At 39.5% G+C, this 23,690-nt stretch overlaps 4 protein-coding genes across 8 annotated transcripts; 2 read left to right on the top strand and 2 right to left on the bottom strand.

The window, feature by feature from the left end:
• The first annotated feature begins 60 nt into the window (after window positions 1–60).
• On the top strand, window positions 61–4,784 carry plekhb2 (pleckstrin homology domain containing, family B (evectins) member 2). Of its 2 annotated transcripts, none has more exons than XM_034581976.1 (8): window positions 61–272; window positions 893–943; window positions 1,035–1,187; window positions 1,298–1,400; window positions 1,576–1,615; window positions 2,007–2,093; window positions 3,097–3,211; window positions 3,410–4,784. In XM_034581976.1, the coding sequence occupies exons 2-8, from the start codon at window positions 907–909 to the stop codon at window positions 3,544–3,546; spliced, it is 672 nt and encodes a 223-aa protein (XP_034437867.1). In that variant the 5' UTR covers window positions 61–272; window positions 893–906; the 3' UTR covers window positions 3,547–4,784. The 2 variants fall into 2 exon arrangements, with proteins under 2 accessions (XP_034437867.1, XP_034437866.1); XM_034581975.1 differs by having other exon boundaries at window positions 132–271; window positions 891–943; window positions 3,094–3,211.
• Window positions 4,785–5,114: 330 nt separating this feature from the next.
• Window positions 5,115–12,429, bottom strand: LOC117759702 (vacuolar protein sorting-associated protein 4B-like). Its single transcript, XM_034581970.1, has 11 exons — window positions 12,215–12,429; window positions 11,489–11,600; window positions 10,258–10,408; window positions 9,397–9,455; window positions 9,037–9,156; window positions 8,797–8,953; window positions 8,561–8,709; window positions 8,388–8,469; window positions 8,072–8,291; window positions 6,425–6,565; window positions 5,115–6,290 (listed from the first exon to the last, which is right to left on the bottom strand). Exons 1-11 carry the CDS (start codon window positions 12,233–12,235, stop codon window positions 6,189–6,191), a joined length of 1,314 nt encoding a protein of 437 aa, XP_034437861.1. The 5' UTR covers window positions 12,236–12,429; the 3' UTR covers window positions 5,115–6,188.
• Window positions 12,430–13,225: 796 nt separating this feature from the next.
• Window positions 13,226–18,028, bottom strand: ankrd29 (ankyrin repeat domain 29). 4 transcript variants are annotated; one of them, XM_034583461.1, is made up of 10 exons: window positions 17,834–18,028; window positions 16,419–16,584; window positions 16,115–16,213; window positions 15,675–15,773; window positions 15,305–15,403; window positions 14,867–14,965; window positions 14,643–14,741; window positions 13,984–14,079; window positions 13,557–13,655; window positions 13,226–13,462 (listed from the first exon to the last, which is right to left on the bottom strand). In XM_034583461.1, the coding sequence occupies exons 3-10, from the start codon at window positions 16,193–16,195 to the stop codon at window positions 13,379–13,381; spliced, it is 756 nt and encodes a 251-aa protein (XP_034439352.1). In that variant the 5' UTR covers window positions 16,196–16,213; window positions 16,419–16,584; window positions 17,834–18,028; the 3' UTR covers window positions 13,226–13,378. The 4 variants fall into 4 exon arrangements, with proteins under 4 accessions (XP_034439352.1, XP_034439349.1, XP_034439350.1 ...); XM_034583458.1 differs by having other exon boundaries at window positions 16,474–16,584; XM_034583459.1 differs by having other exon boundaries at window positions 16,474–16,581.
• A 1,512-nt stretch (window positions 18,029–19,540) lies between these two features.
• On the top strand, window positions 19,541–22,509 carry cts12 (cathepsin 12). The gene is made up of 8 exons (XM_034583456.1): window positions 19,541–19,697; window positions 19,847–19,992; window positions 20,099–20,218; window positions 20,833–20,997; window positions 21,080–21,301; window positions 21,400–21,568; window positions 21,862–21,967; window positions 22,111–22,509. Exons 1-8 carry the CDS (start codon window positions 19,667–19,669, stop codon window positions 22,208–22,210), a joined length of 1,059 nt encoding a protein of 352 aa, XP_034439347.1. The 5' UTR covers window positions 19,541–19,666; the 3' UTR covers window positions 22,211–22,509.
• Window positions 22,510–23,690: the final 1,181 nt, after the last annotated feature.

The following is a 23,690-nucleotide window of genomic DNA, read 5'->3' as shown; positions in this document are numbered from 1 at the left end:
TGATACGTCAGGTCAATAAAAACAACAACAAACAAGCGCCCCCTCCTCTGCCCGCAGAAACTGGCACATCCGTGACGATGCTCCGTGGGCGGGGCTAACGGGAACTTTAGACGTGAGAATAACGGCAGTGAAGGGACCGAGTCCTCTCGGGTCATCGGCTTTTTTATTTCCCTCCGAGGGTCGCATCGTCGTTTCTCTTTCACATCTCACTTCCGTGTTTGCAGCGTCTTCGACAAAGGTTCCAGCTTTTCTCCAAACACAATAACAAGCGAGTAAGTAAGCGAACCTCACTCTGTGCTGCTCGGCCATCAACAGTTTTAGTGTTTAGCTAACGAGTTAGCACTGAACCAGTGGATCAACCTGCTACCGACGTGCTTATCACAACAACGCCAGCTAACTTCGGCTAATGCTAGCTTTGGTATCATAATAGAAACACAAGCTATTACTACGTTGTTGTGCTTATATTGGCAGGTGTACAAAACCATTTCAAATCGTTTGATAGGCAATAAGGTGACATATCCACACATGTTCTGTAGTTGCTTGAAGCTAACACCAGTCACTTAGCTAGCAGTAGCAGAACATCATTAACATTATGAAGGAAGTTGAAGTCCTATTGACAGTGATCTACGTTAGCTTCTACTGAAGCTGTAATGAAGAACCACGGGGTGTGAAACCTCGTGACTAGCTACTGTGTTGACTTGAAACAAGACTGTTGTTCACTTTTTGTCACAGAGATTATGTTTGGGTCTGATAATGTGTTTGTGGACAGAGGCCAACAGCGTGAACAGTCACGAGGTTTGTGTGACTCAGCCTCGCCCTGTCACCAGACCAGAGATTGCTCCATTAAGATAACAAATACTTAATTTTATATATTTATTTTGTATTGTTGTAGGTGTTGCTTCCAAGATGGCTATGGTGAAGAGTGGCTGGCTCCATCGACAAAGTGAGTATCCGTGCATACATAGTCAACGTCTGATCCACATGGTTCAGGTTTCAGTGTAAGTAGATTCAATTTGAATGTGACGATATTTAAGGTACCATACTGCGCCGGTGGAAAAGAAACTGGTTTGACTTGTGGGCTGACGGGCGACTCGTCTTCTACAATGATCAACAACGCCGTGACATGGAGGATGACATTCACATGAGGGTGGACTGCATTAACATCCGCAGCTCTGCAGCATGTCAAGGTACTTATCATCGGTTGCATGGCGTTGTTAGTGGCTCCATATTTACAGTACCAACCAACCAGCTGCTCATGCATTTAACTCTGCCGCCTTTTATGGTCTGTCCTCCTCAGAGCTGAACCCACCGGAGGGGAAGATGCGTGATGCTCTGCTCCAAATAGTGTGCAGAGATGGACGGGTCATCAGCCTGTGTGCAGACAGTGCAGATGATGCTCTGTAAGACAACACTTGCATGCTGTCTTAATATCGGTTTGCTGAATTATTTTGGCCACTGTATTTTGTGTCTCTGTTGTGTAAGTTGAAAGTATTAGTTTGAGGTATTCTGTGTTTTTATTTTCAGCACATGCATTAATATAATTAAAATATGACGTGGTTTCCACTTTTGTTGCAGGGCATGGACCATGGCACTTCAGGATGCCAGAATTAATGCAGTAAGTTTCTGCTATGTCTCAAATTACTTTGGTTTTGCCTTTTGTTTTATCAGAATATGAAGATTTCTTTCCTTTTTTTAAAGAAATCAGCTCTGACACAAGCTGCTAGAAAATATCATATTATTAACATTTCCATGTTTACGGCTCAGAATGCAAGATTGGTGGACAAAGATATTTTTCTTAATTTTTGCTTAATTTTGTCAGACAACTCTCATATTCCTTTTTCATAGTATCTCAATAAAATTGTAACCTCAATATAACATAAGGAACTTTTTTCAAATTACTTAGTCGGAATTCTCTTCAGTTTACATTTAATGTCATGTAGCTCAGTTTTTTTAGTGCACATTCTGAACTCTCAGGGGAGATTAATTTTGTTGTTTTATATTTTAAGGTGGTCGCGTCTCCTCAGATCGGCTATGCACAGGAAGTAATGGCATCTGCTCCACCCCCCTACTCAGAATATGCACCCCCACCTCAGGTAATAAGCGTAAACATGACAGAAGTCACTACTATTTATGCATTTTTTTACACAGTAGTTTGGTTCAACTCTGTTTTGGGATGGTGAGCAGGATTTTTTCCCCATATTTATTTTATTTAATATCAGGAAAAATTGTTTTTTAATAACAAGTCACGGTTTACATACAATATATCAACAAATAGGCATTGTGTTTTTTAATATAAACTAAAATAGCACTCAGTGGAGCACATACCTTCGCCAAGGTGAACAGTCCCCTTAAATTCAATCAAGCTGCACCAAATTACACACACTCATAGATATCAGTTGGATCTAAATTTGCCAATAATAATAATATGAATTATTTTCTGAGAAAAACTGAAAATGTCAAAAAAAGACACTCTCACAATATTAAAGAAAGTAAAGCAATTCCTTGCTCTTCCACCCTGATAAGGATCCATACCAAAATGTGGTGGGTTCTTCCCTGACCCATATTGCATCCTTCCTTCCTAAATTTTGTGGTAATCCATTAAGTTGTTTTGTGTAATCTTGCTTATAAATAAACAAACATAAAAACCAACCAACAAACTAAGAGACAGAGGTGAAAACATAACCTCCTTGGCAGAGTTGAATATTTGATTACATTTCCAGCTCAGGTATGGAACTAAAGCACAAATATAAATAGTAAAATGCTTTTTTATTTGCCTCTTTAAAGGGGTTTTAACCAAAAGTTTAATATATATTTGTTTATGTGCTTAGCATAATATGAATGTTTTATATTCATATTTTTATACTGGATATCACAGTAAATTGCTGTATATACTTAACATAACTGGTGAGCTTGGTTTTACCTGAACCTTCTTTAGGGTAAACCGAGCTATGAGGTAAAATTAGAAAATTTTAAAAAAGCCTACATAACAACATGCAACGCTGTGGTGTACTGCCATCTACTGGTAAAGTAGGTACTTCCACCCGATAGAGAATGAACAGAGTTTTAAAAGTTTTCTTTCTTTGTCTTTTTCAGCAGCCTTATGCTCCCGGCCCGTATGGAGACTATGCCGCACCTCCACCACATGCGACCCAGATTGTATACTCTGCTGATGGGCAGCCCTACGCTGTTGCTTATCCTTATCAGTACCAAGGTAAATATTTGTCAGCACATGTGTGGACGTAAACCATTGCATTGAATGGAAGGTAGCACATGTGGCTGCTGTTGGATGAACTGATGACATTAAACTTGAACCTTCTGATAGCAAAAATAGCAAAGATTTCATTTAAGCAACTTTAAATCTCATCACCGCAAACGTGAATGGGACATCACTTTGCTCTTTTCCTTCTAGGTGGGTTTGCTGCTCCTGGAGGGAACCACGTCATTATTCGGGAACGCCAGCGTGACGACGGAGGAGATGTAGCTTTGGGCATGCTCGCTGGAGCAGCCACTGGTTTGGCACTCGGCTCTCTCTTCTCCGTCTTTTAGTATCTTGACTAACTTCTAACTAGTAGCACATTGTCCCCCCCCGTCTGCACAGCCTTAGGCTTCTTCTACGTGCCCTTACATGAGTTGGAGTGAAATATGTCTGTTTGGCTACTTCCATCGATGAAGCATGATTGTGATGGGCAGGCAAACTACTCCCTATATGTCCTATACACAAATTAAATACTGTTAGCACTTTCTCTTACGCCCTGTGTGGCAGTGTCCCTCTCCCTCTGTGTTGTCTCAATATGAATGTTTTTAACCAAAAATACAAGTTATTCACTTTAAGAGTTATTTGGATGGCGGGAAAGATGCTTCTCTTCCTATGTACACTTTAGGTCCTCTCAGCTGACGTCTCAGTCAGCTTTGTTTCTGTTTCATGGAGCACATTTGTCCTTTATATTTGCAGAAATATAACTGTATAACCATGGGTTTTTTACATGCAGGTTTTGTTTTTCTGTGTTTACAGTACCCTATTTGATTTAGTCTTAGTCTTGTTTTGAGGGTGCAGTGTTTCCTCAGCTCCACAGGTTATTTGTGGCGGCAGAGATGAGAGTTGTGTTTGGAGGAATGCGCGCACACACACAAAGCAATAATCACTTTCACTGTAGCACATTGGACTCTGGTCGAGATGGACGTATGATGTTGTCTTCCCCACAAATAAGTTTGTAAGAGGAAACACTGGCTTTTACATGATGTGCTTTAAAGTGAAAAGGGACGTCACTCCTGTTGACTCATATGTATATTTGCTTGTGTTATTTATGGTCTTTAATTTTCAGTGGCAGCTGTCGAGTCAAACTTTTCATGTCTCGTGAAGTATTTTCTTTTCATTTCAATTTACCCAAAATACGTATCAGGTTGATCAGTCCCTTGAGATTTAGCCACATTTCAATAAGTCATTAATTTTCACATTAAATGACTTGAATATTTTTCATTTCCATTATTCATCTTAATGATGAGTTTATTTATTCGATTAAAAACAGCAACTTTGCCAAATGTAAAACACTTTGATCTGCTTTTCAAGACGCTGCATATCTTCATGGCATCTTCCAATGGCACTAACTGAAGAGATGTACGAGACAAATGATTTCAGTTTTACAAATGATCAGATTGTATTAGCAGCGTAACACTGATGTCATTTTTCTACAGGTCATAAATTGATGTAATATAAATTGTATTTATCTTAACAAATGTACTAATTAAATAATAATTGACCCTGCATTTAAAATAAAATGACACCTGTTTTGTGTTTATTTAAATGTGAGAACAAAAGTACAAATGAGCAAGTTACGCTTTATTCATGTAACCAATAAGTGACCTCAAAAAACACCAGAAGAAACTCTTAAGTAAAGACACATTAGATGGTCACATTGAAAACAGGCTGTGCACATAGACGGGATATATAAATAATTCAGAACACAGCAAGTGTAGAAAATATGTGCATAGACACTCACTCGATTTCCATGAACACATATCAAAACTCAGAAATGCTTTTAAAAGCATTACAGTAAAATCCTGTGTCCCGTTAAATTCATCAACTGTAGAGATTCAGAAAACACCCTTTATTTTATTTTTTTACAAAGAACGTACATTTCTCATTGATGCTGCTTTTCAAATAACCATGCAGCTCTGCGTGATGTGTATAATTACACCCCCTAAAGGTTCAGTGTGTAGGATTTAGTGACATCTATTGGTGACGTTGCATGTTGCAGCTGAGTACCCCTCACCTCACCCTCCTCTTCCAAACATGACAGAGAACCTGTTGTAACCTTCATTTGTCATGTAAACTCCAAAGGGGTTTAGTTTGTCCAGTCTGGGCTACTGTAAAATACATGGCAGCTTCCATAGAGACGACCCGCTCCCAATGTAAATATAAAATATTTACCCCTTGTAGGGTAAAGAAAACCACAAATTGTACAATTTAGATGAAACACTAGTGAAAACATCACTAGAACTATTTATATTAAATTTCTGCCAATAGACCCCTTTCACCTAAATCTTACACACTGAACCTTTAAACTTTGTATTTCTGAAATAGGATAACCAGTGAAGGGTAACCCACATATTTTAAAGAGAGCAAACTTTCTAAATGTTATAGGAGAAGTTCCTATTCACAAAAATCCAACCCTGAAACTAATTCCGTTGAGCACAATACAAGCACAATCCTCCGTAGACAATGGTGAGAGGTATGTAGTGTTGGAAATGTGCATATACCCACAGTCTCTGTTGCACAACCATCGACTCCATAATATATTTAAAGACAGAAAGTTTTCTTTAAAAAAATAAAGAGATTATCTCTTAAATTTTAGAAATTCAAAAATAAAAGTAATAGAAACACAAAACCTTAGATGCGAAGATGTAAACGATTGATATGTGAGTAATAAAAAGTGCTGAAACTGTTGATTTATTGATTAGATTTCATTAATGAATCATCTTATTTGTCACAAACAACAACAAACATTTGCTGTTGAAGCTTTTTTTTTTTCTTCATATCTTACAGAAACATATACTTTTTTTTTTCATAATCTAAGAAGTTGGAGCTCCAGGAAACCTGCTATAGACCAGACAGATGAATGAATGAATCAAAACCTTAACTGACAGAGATAATCGTTGTGAACTGTTTCTCGAGCAGAGCGTGGACAGTGCTACCCTTCTTGACCAAAATCTTCCGTAAACTTCTTCAGCTTATCCAGGTCCTGCTCATTCACTGTCGGCTTGATGTTAGTGAGTGACCTCATCATGTCCGCCTGTACGGAGAGGACGGCAGAGGTTGGAATATGGTTATTAAGAACTCTCATGGACAGACGATGTTTTGTAAAAATTTGAAAACTTGTTTGGTTAAAATTACACACACACTTTAGTACTTGAATCTTTTACTTACCATGCACACGACTGACTCCATAAGCTTTTCTCCAGGGACGTCCATCCACGTCATCTCTATGGCGTCGGGATCTCCCGGCGAGCACGGAGTCAGTAGGTCTTCCTCCACAACCCCCGGGTTGTTCCAAGATGAGCCCTGGACCTTAGGGACAGATAGAGAAGAAGTTTAGGGTGAGAAGGACAAAATAAATGTTTTAATTGATATCTTTTTTGCATACCTTGTATTTAATTTATCTGCGTGTTTAGGCATTTCAAAATGTATACATTAGTCAACATTCAATGTGTACTTATAAAATGTGACTTGTTATTGGAACAATTTCCCTGAGGAGATCTGCCTGGCTCCTTATTCTCTTTTTAATCTGTTTTAAAGGCATCATTTCATAAGTGTGCTTTTTCAGGTCTGAATACATCTTTAACTATTAACCTTTTACCTACAATGTTTTTTCCCTTTTAAATCTAATATCTCATCTTAATGACAATTTTAATTATTCATTTAATTGTGTTTTTACTCCTTATCTGTAACATTTTTATTCTTATATTTGTGCTCTAATGTCTAATGATGTGTGACCTTCAACTTGCTTTTATTTGTTTCCTATTGTTTGCCTTCTATTCTTAATTTTGCCCTTTGAGGTTAGATTCTTTATTTGTCCCCGTATAGAAATATGTTTGCAGCAATAATCACAGGGCATTTTGTCAGAAGAGGGGGCAATACCGTCGTTCAGATGGGAGCAGTTTCAATGAGGAGGTGAGAGGATGCCTCTCACCACCCACAATGATTCTTGTCCTCGTCCTTCATGACTCTGTCTCTTTATATACTTTCCATACCCGGTCATGTTAATCCCAATAGTTTACTGACTTTTGTTACTGTTTTTCCATCAATCTGGGCTTCATTAGCATTAACAAACCAAGAGATGATACAGAACATTTAAACACTTTCAATAAAAGCACAGTAGAATATGTGAAGCACTTTGGAATGCACATTAAAAGATATTCAAAAGAAAAAAATGTGCCTTAGTGCTTAAACATTCAGTGCAGACATCCCATTTCAGCTTGTGGTCGAGCACAACACCGAGGTAATCATGACTGTGTTTTAAATAAACTTTATTATTTCTTATTATTATTATAATGTTGGAAAGAATCCTTTCCATGTCCACCTGATAAATCTAATATGTTCAATCTTTTCACACCGTTTTTTATCACTTTGTTTCCACCGTGCTTAGCAGGTAATAATGAAAACAGCTTCAGGAGTAGTGAGACTGAAACCCCCAAAAAAGTAGCAATAAAACTGACACAAAAAACCTTTCACATACAGGTATGCATGGATTCCATTGGTAATAAATACAATTATATACATCATCCATCTAGCTCTGACTATCATTTACATTCTTTCTTAATTTGACTTAACAACCTCCAGAGGAATGCCATGTAGCTGATGTAACTGTGTAGCAATAGGTTAATAGATCATTAATCTTTAGTCATCAGTGGCAGCGCCCACTCTCAATCTTTTGTGATTGTAAAATTACTGATGCGAAAAACCCAGTAAGTTATTTTGTTATTTTGTAACAACAGATTCCAGCTGGATTCCCCGAAGATTTGAAACAGGACAGTTGTGAAAACAATCAGAGACAAACTGTTGCTGTGTCTTTACCTTTTTGAAGTGAGTGGCGGACTGAACCTTCCTGACAGGCTGCATGAGGGCGTCCCTGACGATAACACTGATGTCAGCCCCAGAGTACCCTTCCGTCTTCTGGCCCAGACTGATGAAGTCTGCCTCTGCCAGGTCGCTGGGGGTGGATCCCAGATGCAGTTTAAACATGAACGCGCGAGCATGCTCTTCAGGCAGAGGGATGTAGATTCGCTTTTCAAATCTGAGACAGTCGGGAGATTCAATCAGACGTTATCAAGCGTTTAATTTCTTAAATCCTGATTGTTCTTCCTTAAAACCTGAATTGAATCAAACTAACCTTCTCCTAATAGCAGAGTCCAATGTCCACGGTATATTTGTGGCTCCCAGAACCAGGACTCCTTCGTTATCGTTTCCAACACCTGAGTAGAGAACAACGTTTGATGCATTTCTAATCTAAATACAGTTTTTTCGATTCTGAAATCAGATTTTCAGTTCTCTCCTCTCGCTCACCCTGCATCTGAACGAGGAACTCTGTCTTGATTCTGCGCGCGGCCTCGCTCTCGTTCTCGCTCCTGGAGCCACAGAGGGAGTCGATCTCATCAATGAAAATAATGGATGGTTTGTGCTCTCGAGCCAAAGAGAACAGGTTCTTCACCAACCTGAAGAGACAAGCGGGGCAGAAGCAACAGATGCTCACCTTCTCATATCCCATTATGTTATCATCATGTAAAGAACCCAGTGCTTACTTTTCACTTTCCCCCAACCACTTGGACACGAGGTCGGAGGAGGAGATGGAGAAGAAGGTGGAGTTGTTGGCCTCTGTGGCCACTGCCTTGGCCAGGTAGGATTTTCCTGTTCCTGGAGGGCCGAAGAGAAGGATCCCCCGCCAAGGAGTTCGCTTTCCTACACAAAAAGTTCCTGTGTCAGTGAATACGATTCACATCAACACAGTCAAATACAAGGATTAAAGATGGAGGTTTACACACCTGTGAACAGATGAGGGAATTTGATGGGCAGAATGACGGCTTCCTTCAAGGCTTCTTTGGCTCCTTCAAGTCCAGCTACATCATCCCACTTAATGTTTGGCTTTTCCATGACGATGGCACCTATGAGAGGAGTTTGAGAAACAAAGTTTAGTAACTGTGAAACATTATTTATTTCCCACACTCAAAGATATCAGTTCCCAGAATATTTCATCACATTTTTTCCACATAATTCTCAGAGAAATCAATGAAAATGTTGAAAAACACTATCTCAAAATGTTACAGGAAGTAATCTGCCGAGTATCTTTTGCGTAATCCAACCAACTAACAAATAAAGAAGAAAACATAACACCAATCATTCACCTGAGAGTTGATTTTGAAACTTCTTTTTCTCTTGGCTGTCCCCGTCATCACTTTCACTCCTGAGATTAAATGAAAAGAGCCAAAGTCATGATTTATTGACCTTTTTTTAAACACTAAACAAAACTCTTTTAGAAGTCCCATTGTCTCCTACAACTTTTCTACAAAGGAACTTATGTGTTTATCGTTTTGAAGGTTCAAAGAAAAGACTGTTAAGTAATTTGCAACTGATTATAGGGAAAATTGAGGCAGTGTTAAATTTCAACAATAACAACAATAAATATCTTCAAAGATAAATATAAACAACATGCGTAAACCTAGGGCTTTTGAATGTATCTCATTGAGTTGTTCCAATCAACGGTCTTTAGAAATACACAGCATATTTAATGCTATGGGGGAATGTTTCTATGCATGGGACTCCACTTTGTTTGACCTTGTGCACAGGAAGTTTGAAACAGAGAAAATCTGCACACCTAAAGCTCCCATTAAAGGATTTATTTGCCAGTGACATTTGTTGACGTTGATCTAGCAGCCATCAAAAGATTTTGTTTTACTGGATGTACAGAGGAGAAGAAGACGACCGCGAGCAGGTAAACATGGATGTAAACAATGCAGGTTTCAAAAATAAAATAAAAAAATCTTTGCTAATGTGTAAGGGCGTCTACCACTGAACATAAACACAACTTTGTTTACCAGAAAGCTCCACAGGGAACCTCTTATAAACCTGACCTAAAACTGCTCCAGGGCTTCATGCCTATTTTTGTGATTGTTAGTGACAAATTAAATTGTAAAATGTGGAAATAAAGGAATGTAATGCTTTTCTGTGCATACTGCAGGGAACATGGCGGTATTGAGGAGTCTCACCCTTTGTCATCAGAATGGTTCTCTTTGACTGGTTTAGCCGGAGGACTCTTGTCCATCTTCTTCAGGTGTTCCTTCAGCTGCTCGGCTCGGTCCAGGTAATCTTTACATTTTTCCCTGATGCTGTCCTTCGCTCGTTCACTCTGAGCCTCATCTGCAGCGACAACACATTATGTTTTAATATGAGGTGTGACTGTGTGGGCATCAAGTGTACCTGCTGTTTATGTTCATGTAGGTGCAGCGAAAGGGCTGTCTGACGCTAAATATCAAGTGGAAGGTGTCAGGATCAATAAATTCACTCTTAGCCAGTATGCTGAAGAATTTTCCTACAGCCTCTTATTAAATTAAATAATTAGTAAATTCTTACACGCATTCTTATTTTATTCTCTACATAACTCATTTTAATTTCGTTTTAAATGCTTAATTTTTGTATTGTCTTTAACAATTTGTCACGATGCCTTTCATATTTTATGTGAAGCACACAATGGCCCTGTTATTGAAATGTGCTATGCAAATAAATTTGCCTTGCTTAAATGGTCACAGAACAGCATTTGCACGATAAAAAGTTCCAAGAGGAAATGAAATGAAATGCTACTTTTTCTGAAAAGAAATTTGTAAAGGAGGCGACGATGTGCAGGAGAGTTGAGCTGCTGTAATATGACATCTTCCCTTTAAACAACAGAATACTGAGTCACCACAGACCAGTCCAACGTGTGTATCTTTCAAGTTATTAAGTAGACAACTGTGAGCAATTGCTCAGTATTGACATCACACCGGTGAAATTAGAGGGAGCAGATTACTCAACATATTCTGCTGCCTTCAGGGGGCTGCAGGGATTTGATGAAGTGAAGGAGAAGATTTATAAATCAGCTGTAAAGACACTGTATGAATGACTTATTTTATACAATTAATAGAAAAATGCAGACTGATTTAAAAATTACGTCTTTAAACATAATTTTCTATTATGATTTTACTCCCTCCGTTGGCAGTGGAGTAACTCATAAATTGGTTTATTTATATTTTAAGTATTATTCCATCATTGTGGCATATTTGCCTGCTGCTGATAAAATTACCAATGTGGCAGCAAATTAACATCGTGTCTGCAACAGACTTGTGTCTGTAGCTCATGCATCTCATTTCACATGTGTACCATCAATCTGCACTTAGCAAAAAATGTAATAAAATAAATGTCGAGGTCAGGAAATGAAAAATAAGCTTAAATGAGGTTCCTCACACTTGACAACATGGAGGAAGTACTGGATTGCATGCTGATAACATCTGAGGGCTTCCTCGTAGTTCTTGGCTTTGTCCTCCTGTGCAGCTTTGTTGGCCAGATCGATAGCTTTCTGTCAACAACACGAGAGAGAGAAGGAGTCATCCTAAAGTCTCTCATAAGCCACTCTGTCACGGTAAGTGAGTAGTAAATGTGTGATTAATAGTTAATGGATGATTTACACATGCAGTATTGTTAGAAATGATGCTGCAAGTTAGTGATAATCCTTCATTCTGTCGGGTTATATGTAGTAATACATGTTGGTCAGCCTTTGAATAATGGTAATAATGCTAATAAATACATTAGTTACAACTTTAAATGAATTTACAAAAGCTCCCTTACAAGAGAGTACAACTGAAAGGACTGAATGATAAAGAAACAACTCATGAACATCAAACTTTGTACAACTTCAGTACAGTAGTTGAGTAAATGTACTCACCACTTTAAAATGGTTAACAACACTGAAAGGGGATTTGTGTCAATCTGGCAACCCACATACCATAAGTAACTGTACTAGATGAATAAATAACATGAGTAAAACCATTGGTCATTTGTTAAAAAACAGTAGTAAGGACTTCCGTTCATCTTCGAGGTATAGACGTTTGTATCTACGTAGGTTGAGTCGTAGTTTGAAGTCAGAAACCGGAGAGTTTGACACAGTCTGACGCAGTAAACTCGGCCACTCACCTGTAAGTTGCCTCCTGCCATTAGCAGTGTGTAGCGAGTGTTTTCTGTCCTTTAAATCTAAACTGCAAACAAACCGTCTCTCGTTTCTTCCTGTTTCTCGAGGTTTATTCCTTCATTTTATAGCAAAGTTCAGACGGAAAACATCGAGCAAGGTTTTGTTTCTCTTCCGCATTAGAAAAAAAAAGGTCCACTGTCACTTCCGCAGTGGTCACGTGACGTGACTGTTTTTGTCTGGTTGAACATCGGCTGTGGTTTTATTTGTACACACATTTAATTGTGTTTAATACAACAACCAGAATCATTTGAATTTACTACATAGATTATAAATATTTATAATGAATTAATAATTAATAATAGAAATAAATTCAACTACCCTTCAGGTGTTTCAGGTGTCAGGTAGGTGGGAAATACTGACCTCTAGTGACTATTAGTCATCATAACACATCAGCATGTTTATAAATATATCTTTGTTTAACTATTGTAATTGTATTGTTTCTATAACATGTAATATCAATTTTTTATTATTATTGTTATTTAGTTGTCTCTATAATATGTTATATCTAATTGTTTTACAATTGTAATTTGATTGTTTAAATAATCCCATTGTTTTATTATTGTAATTGTAGTTTCTATGTGTAAAATCTCATAGTTCAACTATTGATTGTATTGTCTTTATAATTTACATCTCATAGTTTTATTGTTGTAATTTAATTGTTTCTACAACATCTAACATCTCCTTGTTTTATTATTTCTAATTGTAAGTTTCCCCTCAGGAAAGGCTTTTTACACCTATGTGACTTTTCAAAAATAAAAATAAAGCCACACTGTCACTGCTGCATTAGTTAACAAATTGACCCTTTTATTGCATTTATTAAAAAGGCAAATAAATAGTGTGCAAAATATCTAAAAATCTTACATCACCTGGGAAGTAAACAAAAATAAATGCATTTGCTGTAGAGCACCGGTGTAAAGGATAATGCATGGGGACGACAAATGCATTTTGGTCGCACATTGTGTTGCTTAATATTTAGTCCAGGTTTATTCGACATATGACAGCAATCAAAAGCAAGCACCACATACAGTACATGTTGAGTTTGAGTAGATTTGACACTGAGTTGTCACATCAGTGTGGTTCAGGCATGAAGGGAGGAGACTGGGTTATTATCAGCTGTCTCCGTTTAAGATGCTTGGACGTAAAACTTTAAGGATGCGCTCGCTCTTTGCAAGATCAGCAGGGAGTTCATTATGCTGTAAAAACACACACAAGAGGAAAAGTTAGTGAGCTGAAATGACTTATGTTATGTGTGTTTATTATCCCACCCTACAAATGTCATGGCCTCACTTTGTTTGGCAGTGTGGGGTCTGCGTTGGCCCCGAGCAGCAGCAGAACGGTTCGCAGATCTCCACCCATTACAGCAGCATGTAGGGCCGTGGAGCCATTCTGGAGACAACAAAAAACACATGTCTTCATAAAGCTTGTGGAGTGGTGTTGGATTTTCCACTCAAAAACAAATATACATCTGATCTGCCAAGACTCTGGCTCCAAATAACGTCACCAGTAAGATGTTCTGGGATATTTTGGCTTCATTTATGGATAATGGGAGGAAGTTAAGAAGCGCCATCCATTTTTATATACAGTGTATGGTTTATACACTATATGGGAAGCTTTCTTCAACTTTCTCATCTAACTCAAATCAAATATTGTTATTTATCCAGAACATCTCCATATTCCTATAAAAAGGGACATGAGCTGCGACAGGATGCTCTACCTTGAGAAGGCTGAGTGAAGGAGAAAACTTGAGGAGCTCCTCGATGACACTGCTGTGTCCTTTTAAAGCCGCTTTAAATAACGCTGTTGATCCATCCTCAGGAGACAGAAAAGACAAAAACTCAAGTTATTGAGCATTAATCTACACTCAAGGTCTAATTACTGGTTTGATATACGGTCATTATGTTTTCTCAGTTGTCATGGAAATGTAGATGTTCTTAAATTTGTATAAACGGATTATTAATGTCCGCTTTAATACTGCAGAAACAAGCTATAAACTGTTTACTGTTGATATTCATATATTATCAGCTTCTGAGATGTTATGGTGAACTTAAAAGCAAACATTTACGGCTCTGGATCAGGTGGCAGATGCAGGAATTTGGCACTTTGTTTGACATTGCGAGTTCTTTTTCATAATTTTTGTAAGTAACAAAAGATAAGAATGTCAACAGTTGAAGAATGTGTTATATGGTTTATACTCAGTAAGTAAATGGAGAAGGGAAAATCGTTACGTTAACGTTATATATGGTATTTTTGGTCAAATTGGCCATAATAGGAAGCTGTTGACTCAAATTGTTTTGGGCTAAATGACACCAATGAATAAACAAACCCTTTGTGTGCATTTCTATGTGCTTTAATGATTCTGAATGAACAACCTACTTGTCGGTCAGCATCTCGATCTGCACCTCGCAAGAGCAGCACCCTCACCACCTCACTATGACCCATCTGAGCCCCCATCCACAGGGGGGCAGTGCCATCCTGGAGAAGACCCGGGTAAGGAGGAGGGATGCAGTGACATGAGAAGGAGGAAGAGAAAAGAAAAATAGGGATGGAGGGATGAGACAGGCAGACAGGGATTTGAACTGAAGAGGGAGAGACTTTACCTCCCTCGCTTGATTGACCTTGGCACCAGAGGTGAGCAACTGACGTATCACCATCACATGACCCTCCTGGGCAGCGAGGAACAGAGGCGTGGCACCGTCCTGAAACATGAAAATATATTTTTGTACGCTGAGTAATAATTGTCTCCTGTACTCCTGTTTGCTGAAAACCTGTCTGAGTGACAATGTTCCTAAAAAAATAAAGGTTTATTCATGACAAATGATCAAATTAATGCTATTTCATAATGTAAGTTTGTGCTGTCAGGTTGTTTTCCATTGTATAATCCTGCTGAATGCCAGCCGGGTCTGACTCAGCATTATGCAGAAACCTGAGAGGCTGGATTCCAGCTCCTGGGACATTGCGTGCAACTGCCAGACAGGGAGGCTTTAAGACAGGGAGGAGAAGAGTAAAGAGCGGCCGCAGAGGCCAGAGCGGCTCACATGCAGCTGGTCGTGAACATTGGCTCCGTTCCTCAGCAGCGTGTCCACCACCTTGGAGTGTCCATACTGAGCGGCGGCGGTGAGAGCGGTGCCACCGTCCTGCCACAAAACATTTGAGGACACACGAAGAAGAAAACAACGATTTTAGTGCACTCAGCAGCAGAACAATGAGATGTGAGCTGCAGAGGGAATATATCTATAGAGGTATACAAAGCATCCTGGGCAGCGTATTCTGTGCATCATTTTTGTTTCTTTATCTCCACATGAAGTTTGTTTCTTTATCTCCACATGAAGCTCAGAGTCTGAGATGATAGCACCGCACTGAGCGTTATAAAGACAGTGACGCATGTCGTTGTGCCCTGTAGCATACCTTTGTCTGGAATTCAGTGGAGGCACCAAACTCAAAGAGGAGCTTCACCACGTCACGGTGTCCCTGCTGGGAAGCGAAGAACAGAGCGGTAGAACCGGTCTGGAGAGGACGACAAAAAAAGATACGGCTGATGTCATTCTATCAAACTAGAATGGCACTGGCATACCTCTGCCAAGGCCGAACAGTCCTACAAGAGGCAGCAGTCTATAACCTAAATTATGTATTTGTCATAAAATCTAGTCCTACACAGTTGTAAATCAGAATCTGTGCATTACTCCCATATGTTGTATTGTTCAAAAACATTGTTGTTGCAATGTTAAAGAAAAATAATCCTGTATCTGCACCAAATTTTAATGGGTTGACTTCAGATTCACTGACTCTCACCACCGGTAAAATCTTATATAGTTCCCATGGGGCTGACGATTATTTTCCCATCATACCTCTCTCTGGTAGTTGATGTCGGCTCCTTGCATGATAAGTTCTTTGACACACTCATAATGGCCGCTGTACGACGCCACCATCAGCGCTGTCGTTCCGTACTGAAAAGAGAGACATGCCAATACGACATATAATTTCTGAGGGCATCTCACTGAAAACTGCTTTAATGAGGCGACGCGACTGTTACAGATTCATGCAGATTTTCCAACTTGACAAGAACGCTCACCCTCTATCATTGCCACTTAAAACATACTATGGATGGGAAATTTTGATGCACATACACGAACACACACACACACACCACACCTCTGTCTATGGTTAAAGCGTGCAGCTGAGCAGCCAGGACATGCAGCGTTCGTACACTGTCTCTGCAGTCTGCGTCCACACGGCCGCTGTTGAGCAGCAGCTGAAGCAGAGCCAGGTTCCCCTTCCTCGCTGCCCAAAACACAGCATTAGACAGGGGTGTTTCCTTCTGGGGAGTAAATACACACAACACTGACCTCAAACCACCATTATGGTATTATACTCACCGACAGGAGGGTAGAGACAGAGAGAAGAGGAGAGAGTGGTTATGAATGAAAGGCAAGTCATCACAAATACACACATGCTGGGTTACAGCTTGATGTCAATTCAAGAGGCCATTATAGGCCTTCAGATATTATATTGATACCACACACACACACACACACACACACACACACACACACACACACACACACACACACACACACACACACACACACACACACACACACACACACACAGAGTTGTGTCTCCATCACTTAGGAGGACCTTACATTGACTTACAGTGAATTCCTGGAGACTTACTCTAACCTCAACCATGTAGTTACTACTTGCCTAACTCTAACCTAAACCTAAACCTGAATTTAAAACAATCTTCACCTTAAATTGTAATGATTTACATTATGCTGACATGCTGTTGTCCCCATATGGTAGGGTCCTCATAATGTATCACACAAACACACACTGATTCCTCATCGACTTAATGCCTAATGCTAATCCTTCCCTTAACCCTAAACGTTACCCCTAACCCTTAACCCTTATCCTCGCACTAACCCTTACCTTAGACCTAACCCTTACCATAACCCTAATCCTTACCCTAGTATTAACCCTTATCTTAGCACTGACCCTTGTCTTAGCCCTACCCCTTACCCTAGCACTAACCCTTATCTTAGCACTAACCCTTGTCTTAGCCCTACCCCTTACCCTAGCACTAACCCTTATCTTAGCCCTAACCCTTACCCTCGCACGAACCCTTACATAGGCCTAACTTTTACCTTAGCCCTAACTATTACCTTAACCCTAACTTTAGCCCTAACCCCAAAACCAAGTCTTAACCCTCACAAAAACACAACAAACCCTTTGAATTTGTGAGGACCAGCCAAAATGTCCTCACAATGACAGCATTAAACCAAAATTGGCCCTCTTAACTATAGATAGACATGCACAAGCACAAACACACACACACACACACACACACACACACACACACACACACACACACACACACACACACACACACACACACACAGCCAGTTAAACCTTAGCTCACAGTGATGTACAGTTAAATAAACAGTGATGATGATGATGATGATGATGCGAGTGAATGTAGAGTACAGTTTGAGAGGAAGCTGTGTTTCTGTGCCAGGCCCTCACGGTGCGTGCACAGCAGGATGGATGGACGCAGAGAGCAGCTTTACCTTGACAGACATGGCGCAGACTTCAGTCGTGACTCATGTTTCTTCCTGCACACTCACTCATTAGACGCTGAGCTGAGCCTGTTGTGTCGCACTGTGTTTGGGTGTTGGCGGCGCCTGTCCGGAGGCATAATAACAACACAGACAGTCAGCTGAGCTCATCCTCTGCAGTCAGTGCTGCACTCAGCCCACCACCGGGGGGCGCTACCGAACACAACCTCAGTCAGGTGACAGCGTGGAGCCAGGGGGAGGGATACAGTAACCATGGTGACACATTTATTATTATTGTGCTTGAGTATTTCCATGTTATTACTTCATACATCTATTCTAGTACAATTTGTATAAACATGTATTATTTATATGTAGTGATTGTATATTGTAATTTATATGAAAATATAATAACAATTGTTGTTGTTGTTGTTGTTGTTGTTGTTCTTATTATTATATTGCACATTTATCCTTCAAGTTTTATTTGACAACTGCATTGGCTACTTATTGGATAAAAAATGTTATATTTAAAATGTAAATTTGCATATATATGTATAGATAAAAGAATCATAGTTATGTTCCATACTTGACTTGAGTGCCATTAAACCATCGAAAATGACTGTATTAGCTTTTAATATCTTTTTTTTTCTCTACAAATGGGTTTTCTTTGTAAATGAATGCCTTATATATTGTTCGGACCCACATGTTTTCTGTCTATCTGTATCAATAAAATAACTAACTAACTACAGCGCTAAATCACACGAGCGTTATCTCAAGGCACTTAGTAAGTACAAGGCACTTAGTACATAGTAAGGTTGAGATCTCACAATATTATAGAGAAACCCAACAGTTCCCACAATGAGCAAACACTTTGCGACTGTGGAGAGAAAGAACTTACTCTTAACAGGAAGAAACCTCCAATAGAACCAGACTCAATGTGGGCGCCCATCTGCATTCAAAAAGTATTTTGATGAGCTTTTTTAAAGACAAGGTTATTTCTTTGTTTTGTGACCCTGCAGTGTCTAAATAGAGCCCCTCATTCAAGTGTAGAATGATGTTGTTGATTCGCCCCTTTAAATGTCTCAAATGGTTTGAATACATTCACTGTTAAATGTCCAATGATTCTTGGATCTGCCCCCTGATTCGGATCCACACCAAGATTTACTTGGTTCTTCTCTGACACATATCGCATCCTTCCTTTAAATTGAATGGTAATCCATTCAGTCGTGTTTGTCTAATCCTGCTTAATAACAAACAACCGCAGATTAAGACATAACCTCCAATTGGCAGAGGTAATAAATGAAACATATTTTAATCTGAATTTTTTCTTCCCTCTCCCATAAATCACCTTTCAATCATTTAATCTTGTGACCTTTTGTTTGACTCCACGTTGGGAACTAATGGATGATAAACTTAACATATAAAACCAGTTCAAGCTACATTAAAATTGTTGAAAATCTTTTTGCACTTTCACCCAGATAGAATTTTGGATGCAGAACTTTTAATTGTAATGGAATATTTTTAAGTTAATAAAGGGTCTGTGTGTTTTTTCCACCTCTGGTTTTGGAAAGTAATATGTCAGGTGTTGTGTTCAATTATAAACCGGTATTTGAGGGATTTTCAAGATTGCACCTTTGACCATCTGTAAATGATAATGAGGTATTACAGAGGAGGAGCAGGGAAAGCATCTTATTTTTGTTGACTAATATCCTTCTCAGGTGCAGTCACAGGTGTTGATTTAGGGATTCCGTAAAAGTATAGTGGAAGCATATACTTATTGTAAAGCTTTATAAGGTCGGACGACAGCCAGGCTGGGGCTGCTTCACTGTCCAGAGTTGCTCCAAGACCATGGGGACAAAACAAACTCACATCAATGCAGGTAAGATGCTTAGGACTTTTTAAAATCTTATATGGAACACAAGGGAAACCAACATCTGAAACCAGTCATCAGTTTTTCCACTGTTGGTACTATGAATGACAGAACAATTTACAGACAACCTGATCACAACAAATCTCTTGTCCTTTCAGCTCATCAGTCTGGCTTCTTGCTGAGGGCAGCCCTGCTCTCTGTCCTGTTGTGCAGCCCGAGGCGTGTGGCGTCCGACTCGGATGAGGGGATCCTGACTGACTGGGAGATCTGGAAGAGCAGCAACGGCGTAACCTACGATGATCTGGTGAGACTGACCCCTCATCTTAAAGCACAAGGACAGACGTGACTTCACATGTATTGCGAGTCACAGGAGTTCTTTCTTGATGTGTGTTTTTTGTGTTATCCTGCAGGACGACATGCAGAGGAGGGCGATCTGGGAGGAGAACAAGCAGAAGATCAATGACAATAATCAAGGTTTTTTTATGGGGATCAGGCCGTTCGCTATGGCTATGAATAAATATGGAGACCTGGTACGGACTGGTATTTTACACACTATGTTAAAATCATCTCTGCTCAAACTAACGAATCAAAGTCACAGAGAAACGCTTGTTTAGAGTGAAATTAAATTACAGACTAAATTTGTGTGTATGCAAAAGTAACAAACTTCACATATTAACAAAGCTAATGAACATATATCTCATATGTTTAATCCAGACCTATGGACAAGGCCAGGCTGGCCATTTACCCCAGTTTCAAGCCTGCATGTTAAAGCTGCCTGTATCTAACTTGGTGAAGTCTGTAAGAGTGGTTTCTGTCTGACAAAGTGCATTTCCCCACTATTGAGGGTGGCTGTGGAGGAAGAGTGGGTTGTCCACTAACCACAGGGTCGGCGGTTGGTCCCAGTCTCCCCCATTCTGCACGTTGAAGTTTCCTTGTACAAGACACTGATTGTATGACAGAGACAGTGCTGCACACAGATACACTGTGGCACAACTGTACTGTAAAGTCATCAAGACTAGAAAAGCACTTTATAAGTACAGGACATTTACACGTCCATTTGCATTATAGATATGTTGTATTCATTATCTGATATCTGAACATGAATAATTGGAAAAGTAATCATCTATATGTTCTCTGTACATAGACACAACAAGAATCCCAGGTGTTGCAAGGTGCCGCGATAAACGCCCAGTTTGTGCACAGAGGGAAGACGGTCTCTGCTCGAAGGCTGCACAACAATGCTCGGAAGTTAGATGCTTGGTTTGTCGACTACAGGAACATGGGTTATGTCACTGAGGTGAAAGATCAGGTGAGACACTCGTACATCCACATACAGAAAGAGTTTTTTTATCCAGACCGAATCAGGAAGTGATTTTGAATTCTCTTCTCAGGGTTACTGTGGCTCCTGCTGGGCCTTCAGCACCACAGGAGCTATCGAGGGACAAATCTACAAGAAAACCGGTCAGCTTGTCTCCTTGAGTGAGCAAAACTTGGTGGACTGCTCCAAAGCATACGGCACCTTTGGCTGCAGCGGTGCCTGGATGGGCAACGCCTACGACTATGTGGTGAACAACGGGCTTCAGTCGACAAGCACCTACCCGTACACCTCAGTGGTGAGGCTGCAGCCTGCGTCTACATCAGAACAGTGAAAAAGTAAATCTGTCTGTTTCCAGCACATTGTTAACGTTCAGCTCTGATTTTCTCTCCACAGGATACTCAGCCCTGTTATTACGACAGCAGACTTGCGGTCGCTCATATCAAAGACTACAGGTTCATACCCAAAGGAGACGAGCAGGCCCTGGCTGACGCTGTGGCAACCATTGGTCCAATCACAGTGGCCATTGATGCGGATCATGCAAGCTTCCTGTTCTACAGCTCAGGTTGATTCTCTTATATAAAATCATAATGTCAGATATTTAATTGATTAAATATGTACATAGTAAAATACGTGCATGTTGTTCATACTTGGAGTGAACATTTGAATCCATCATAAACAGAAACCCAACTCCAATGAAAGCTAAAGCTTCTTTGTAAACACTGAATGTTTCAAACAAGATATTCTGAGTTCCCCATATTGATCAAATTGATATGTTAATGTCATCTTTGCAGTTTATCTTTACTGCCACCTACTGGTCAAACAATCTGATAATATGTGTTTAAATTGAACTCCTAGGAATATACGATGAGCCGACCTGTAACCCTAATAATCTGAGTCACGCTGTTCTGCTGGTTGGTTACGGCTCTGACGGAGGACAAGACTACTGGATCTTAAAAAACAGGTCAGAACAACTCTGTGCACTGACAGCAGAGTAACACAGGATCATTTTAAATAAAAACTTTAAAGACTATATTTTCTATGATACTAAATGTACAAGTATTTGCTGTCACTGTTCTAATATGATTTTTGGTTATATGTTTACAGCTGGGGCAGCAGCTGGGGTGAAGGCGGCTACATGCGAATGGTCCGGGACGGCAGTAACACATGTGGCATTGCAAGTTATGCCCTGTACCCTATTATATGATTCTGATAAGATGCTTCAGAGTCAAGATTTAACACAAAAAAAATTTGTCTGGTCTGTCAGAGGAGCTAAAAAACCTCAGTCATTGCTCATACTGCTAATATCATGTGTAAATTCATCCATACTTTCTAAACTCTCTGCTGAACCTTGTTTTGTGGAAAGACCCACATCAGCCTTGTACAGTGAACACATCGTTTCTCTCAGGGACGAACACAAGATTCAATATGTCTTTGAAATGTTTTTTAATAGGTCAAACTCACCAAATATGGAAAATTTATTTAAAAATTTCAACAAAACTATGGCCTTCTTTGGACAGAATAAACTGTGGACACAGGTAATTACACATTCCGACACTTACAAGGGAAAAGTTAAATAAAAAAATAATTCAATTTACTATGGGATCTTGCAACTAGAACTTTTCTTTGACCTGCATGGTGGCTAATTTTGGCTAATGTTAGTGAACCTATATTAGTGTCAGACATTAGTGACCTCTCTACGTGTGCTACTTTTACACAAGTTTTAGCATTTTAGCTCAGTACAAAACATTTTAGCATTTAAAATCACCCCACAAAGGTCCACTCACGTTAGAATTTGGGAAATCAATCAATTCATGTGTGAATACTACAAAATAATGGATTATATAAAACATATTTAATAGAAATATTGAAGTTGCACGTTTTTAAAAGTGAGTAACTTTATTCAAATTTGACCCAAAGGTTTGTACAGTTAACCTACATGTTTAACGAGGCATCTTGCACAGTGCTGAACTCTGAGGGTTGTGGAGGGAGAGGAGAGCTGGGGAGTACAAAATGGAGGAATCCATCATGGGTTATTAGCTGCGATGCCCCGTCCACTTTTATTTGACCTCCTCCGTTGGATAAACTGCTCCACTGAGGAGCCGAGGTTGAACAGGAGTCAGTGGTACAAACTGAATGAACATATTTTAGGTTTGGTTAGGTTTTTTATCTCTAACGTGTTGAAAATATAATTTTAAATATTTATGTATTCAAGTGAGTGAAAGGCACAGCATGTCAAAAACTCTTCCTGGCAAAATGTAACAAAAGAGCATAAAGCACAATAGGGAGAAAATAGGATGAAGCTCCTAAAGCCTCATTCCTATCATGGACTTGATACCATACTAGTGCTTAACTCAGCAGCTACAGAAGTTCACCAAGCTTCCCGATTCTGTGACCACATGTGGATATATTTCACTTTCTGTTCTTACCAGGTTTTAACTGCTGTCAGTGGCTGATACACAAGTTACATGGTCTTGCTTTAACAACTGATTTAAACGACTGTACTAAATAAAATGAATGTGGGTGTCCTGTTTGTGAATTATCTTCAGACTGCAAAACCTTTTTTTATTTACAGTAACTCTTGTATTTGTAGAAATGATATATAGAGAGGGCAAGGGATGGAGGGTATAGTGTATGATTAAAAAAAATTAAATTTCAAATCTAGGCCTCAACTTGAAACTGTTGGG

This window comes from Hippoglossus hippoglossus, chromosome 4 (assembly GCF_009819705.1).
Source record: "Hippoglossus hippoglossus isolate fHipHip1 chromosome 4, fHipHip1.pri, whole genome shotgun sequence".
NCBI lineage: Eukaryota > Metazoa > Chordata > Actinopteri > Pleuronectiformes > Pleuronectidae > Hippoglossus > Hippoglossus hippoglossus.
The sequence above is the reverse complement of the archived record's forward strand: the minus strand, read 5'-3'. Positions and strand labels throughout refer to the sequence as shown.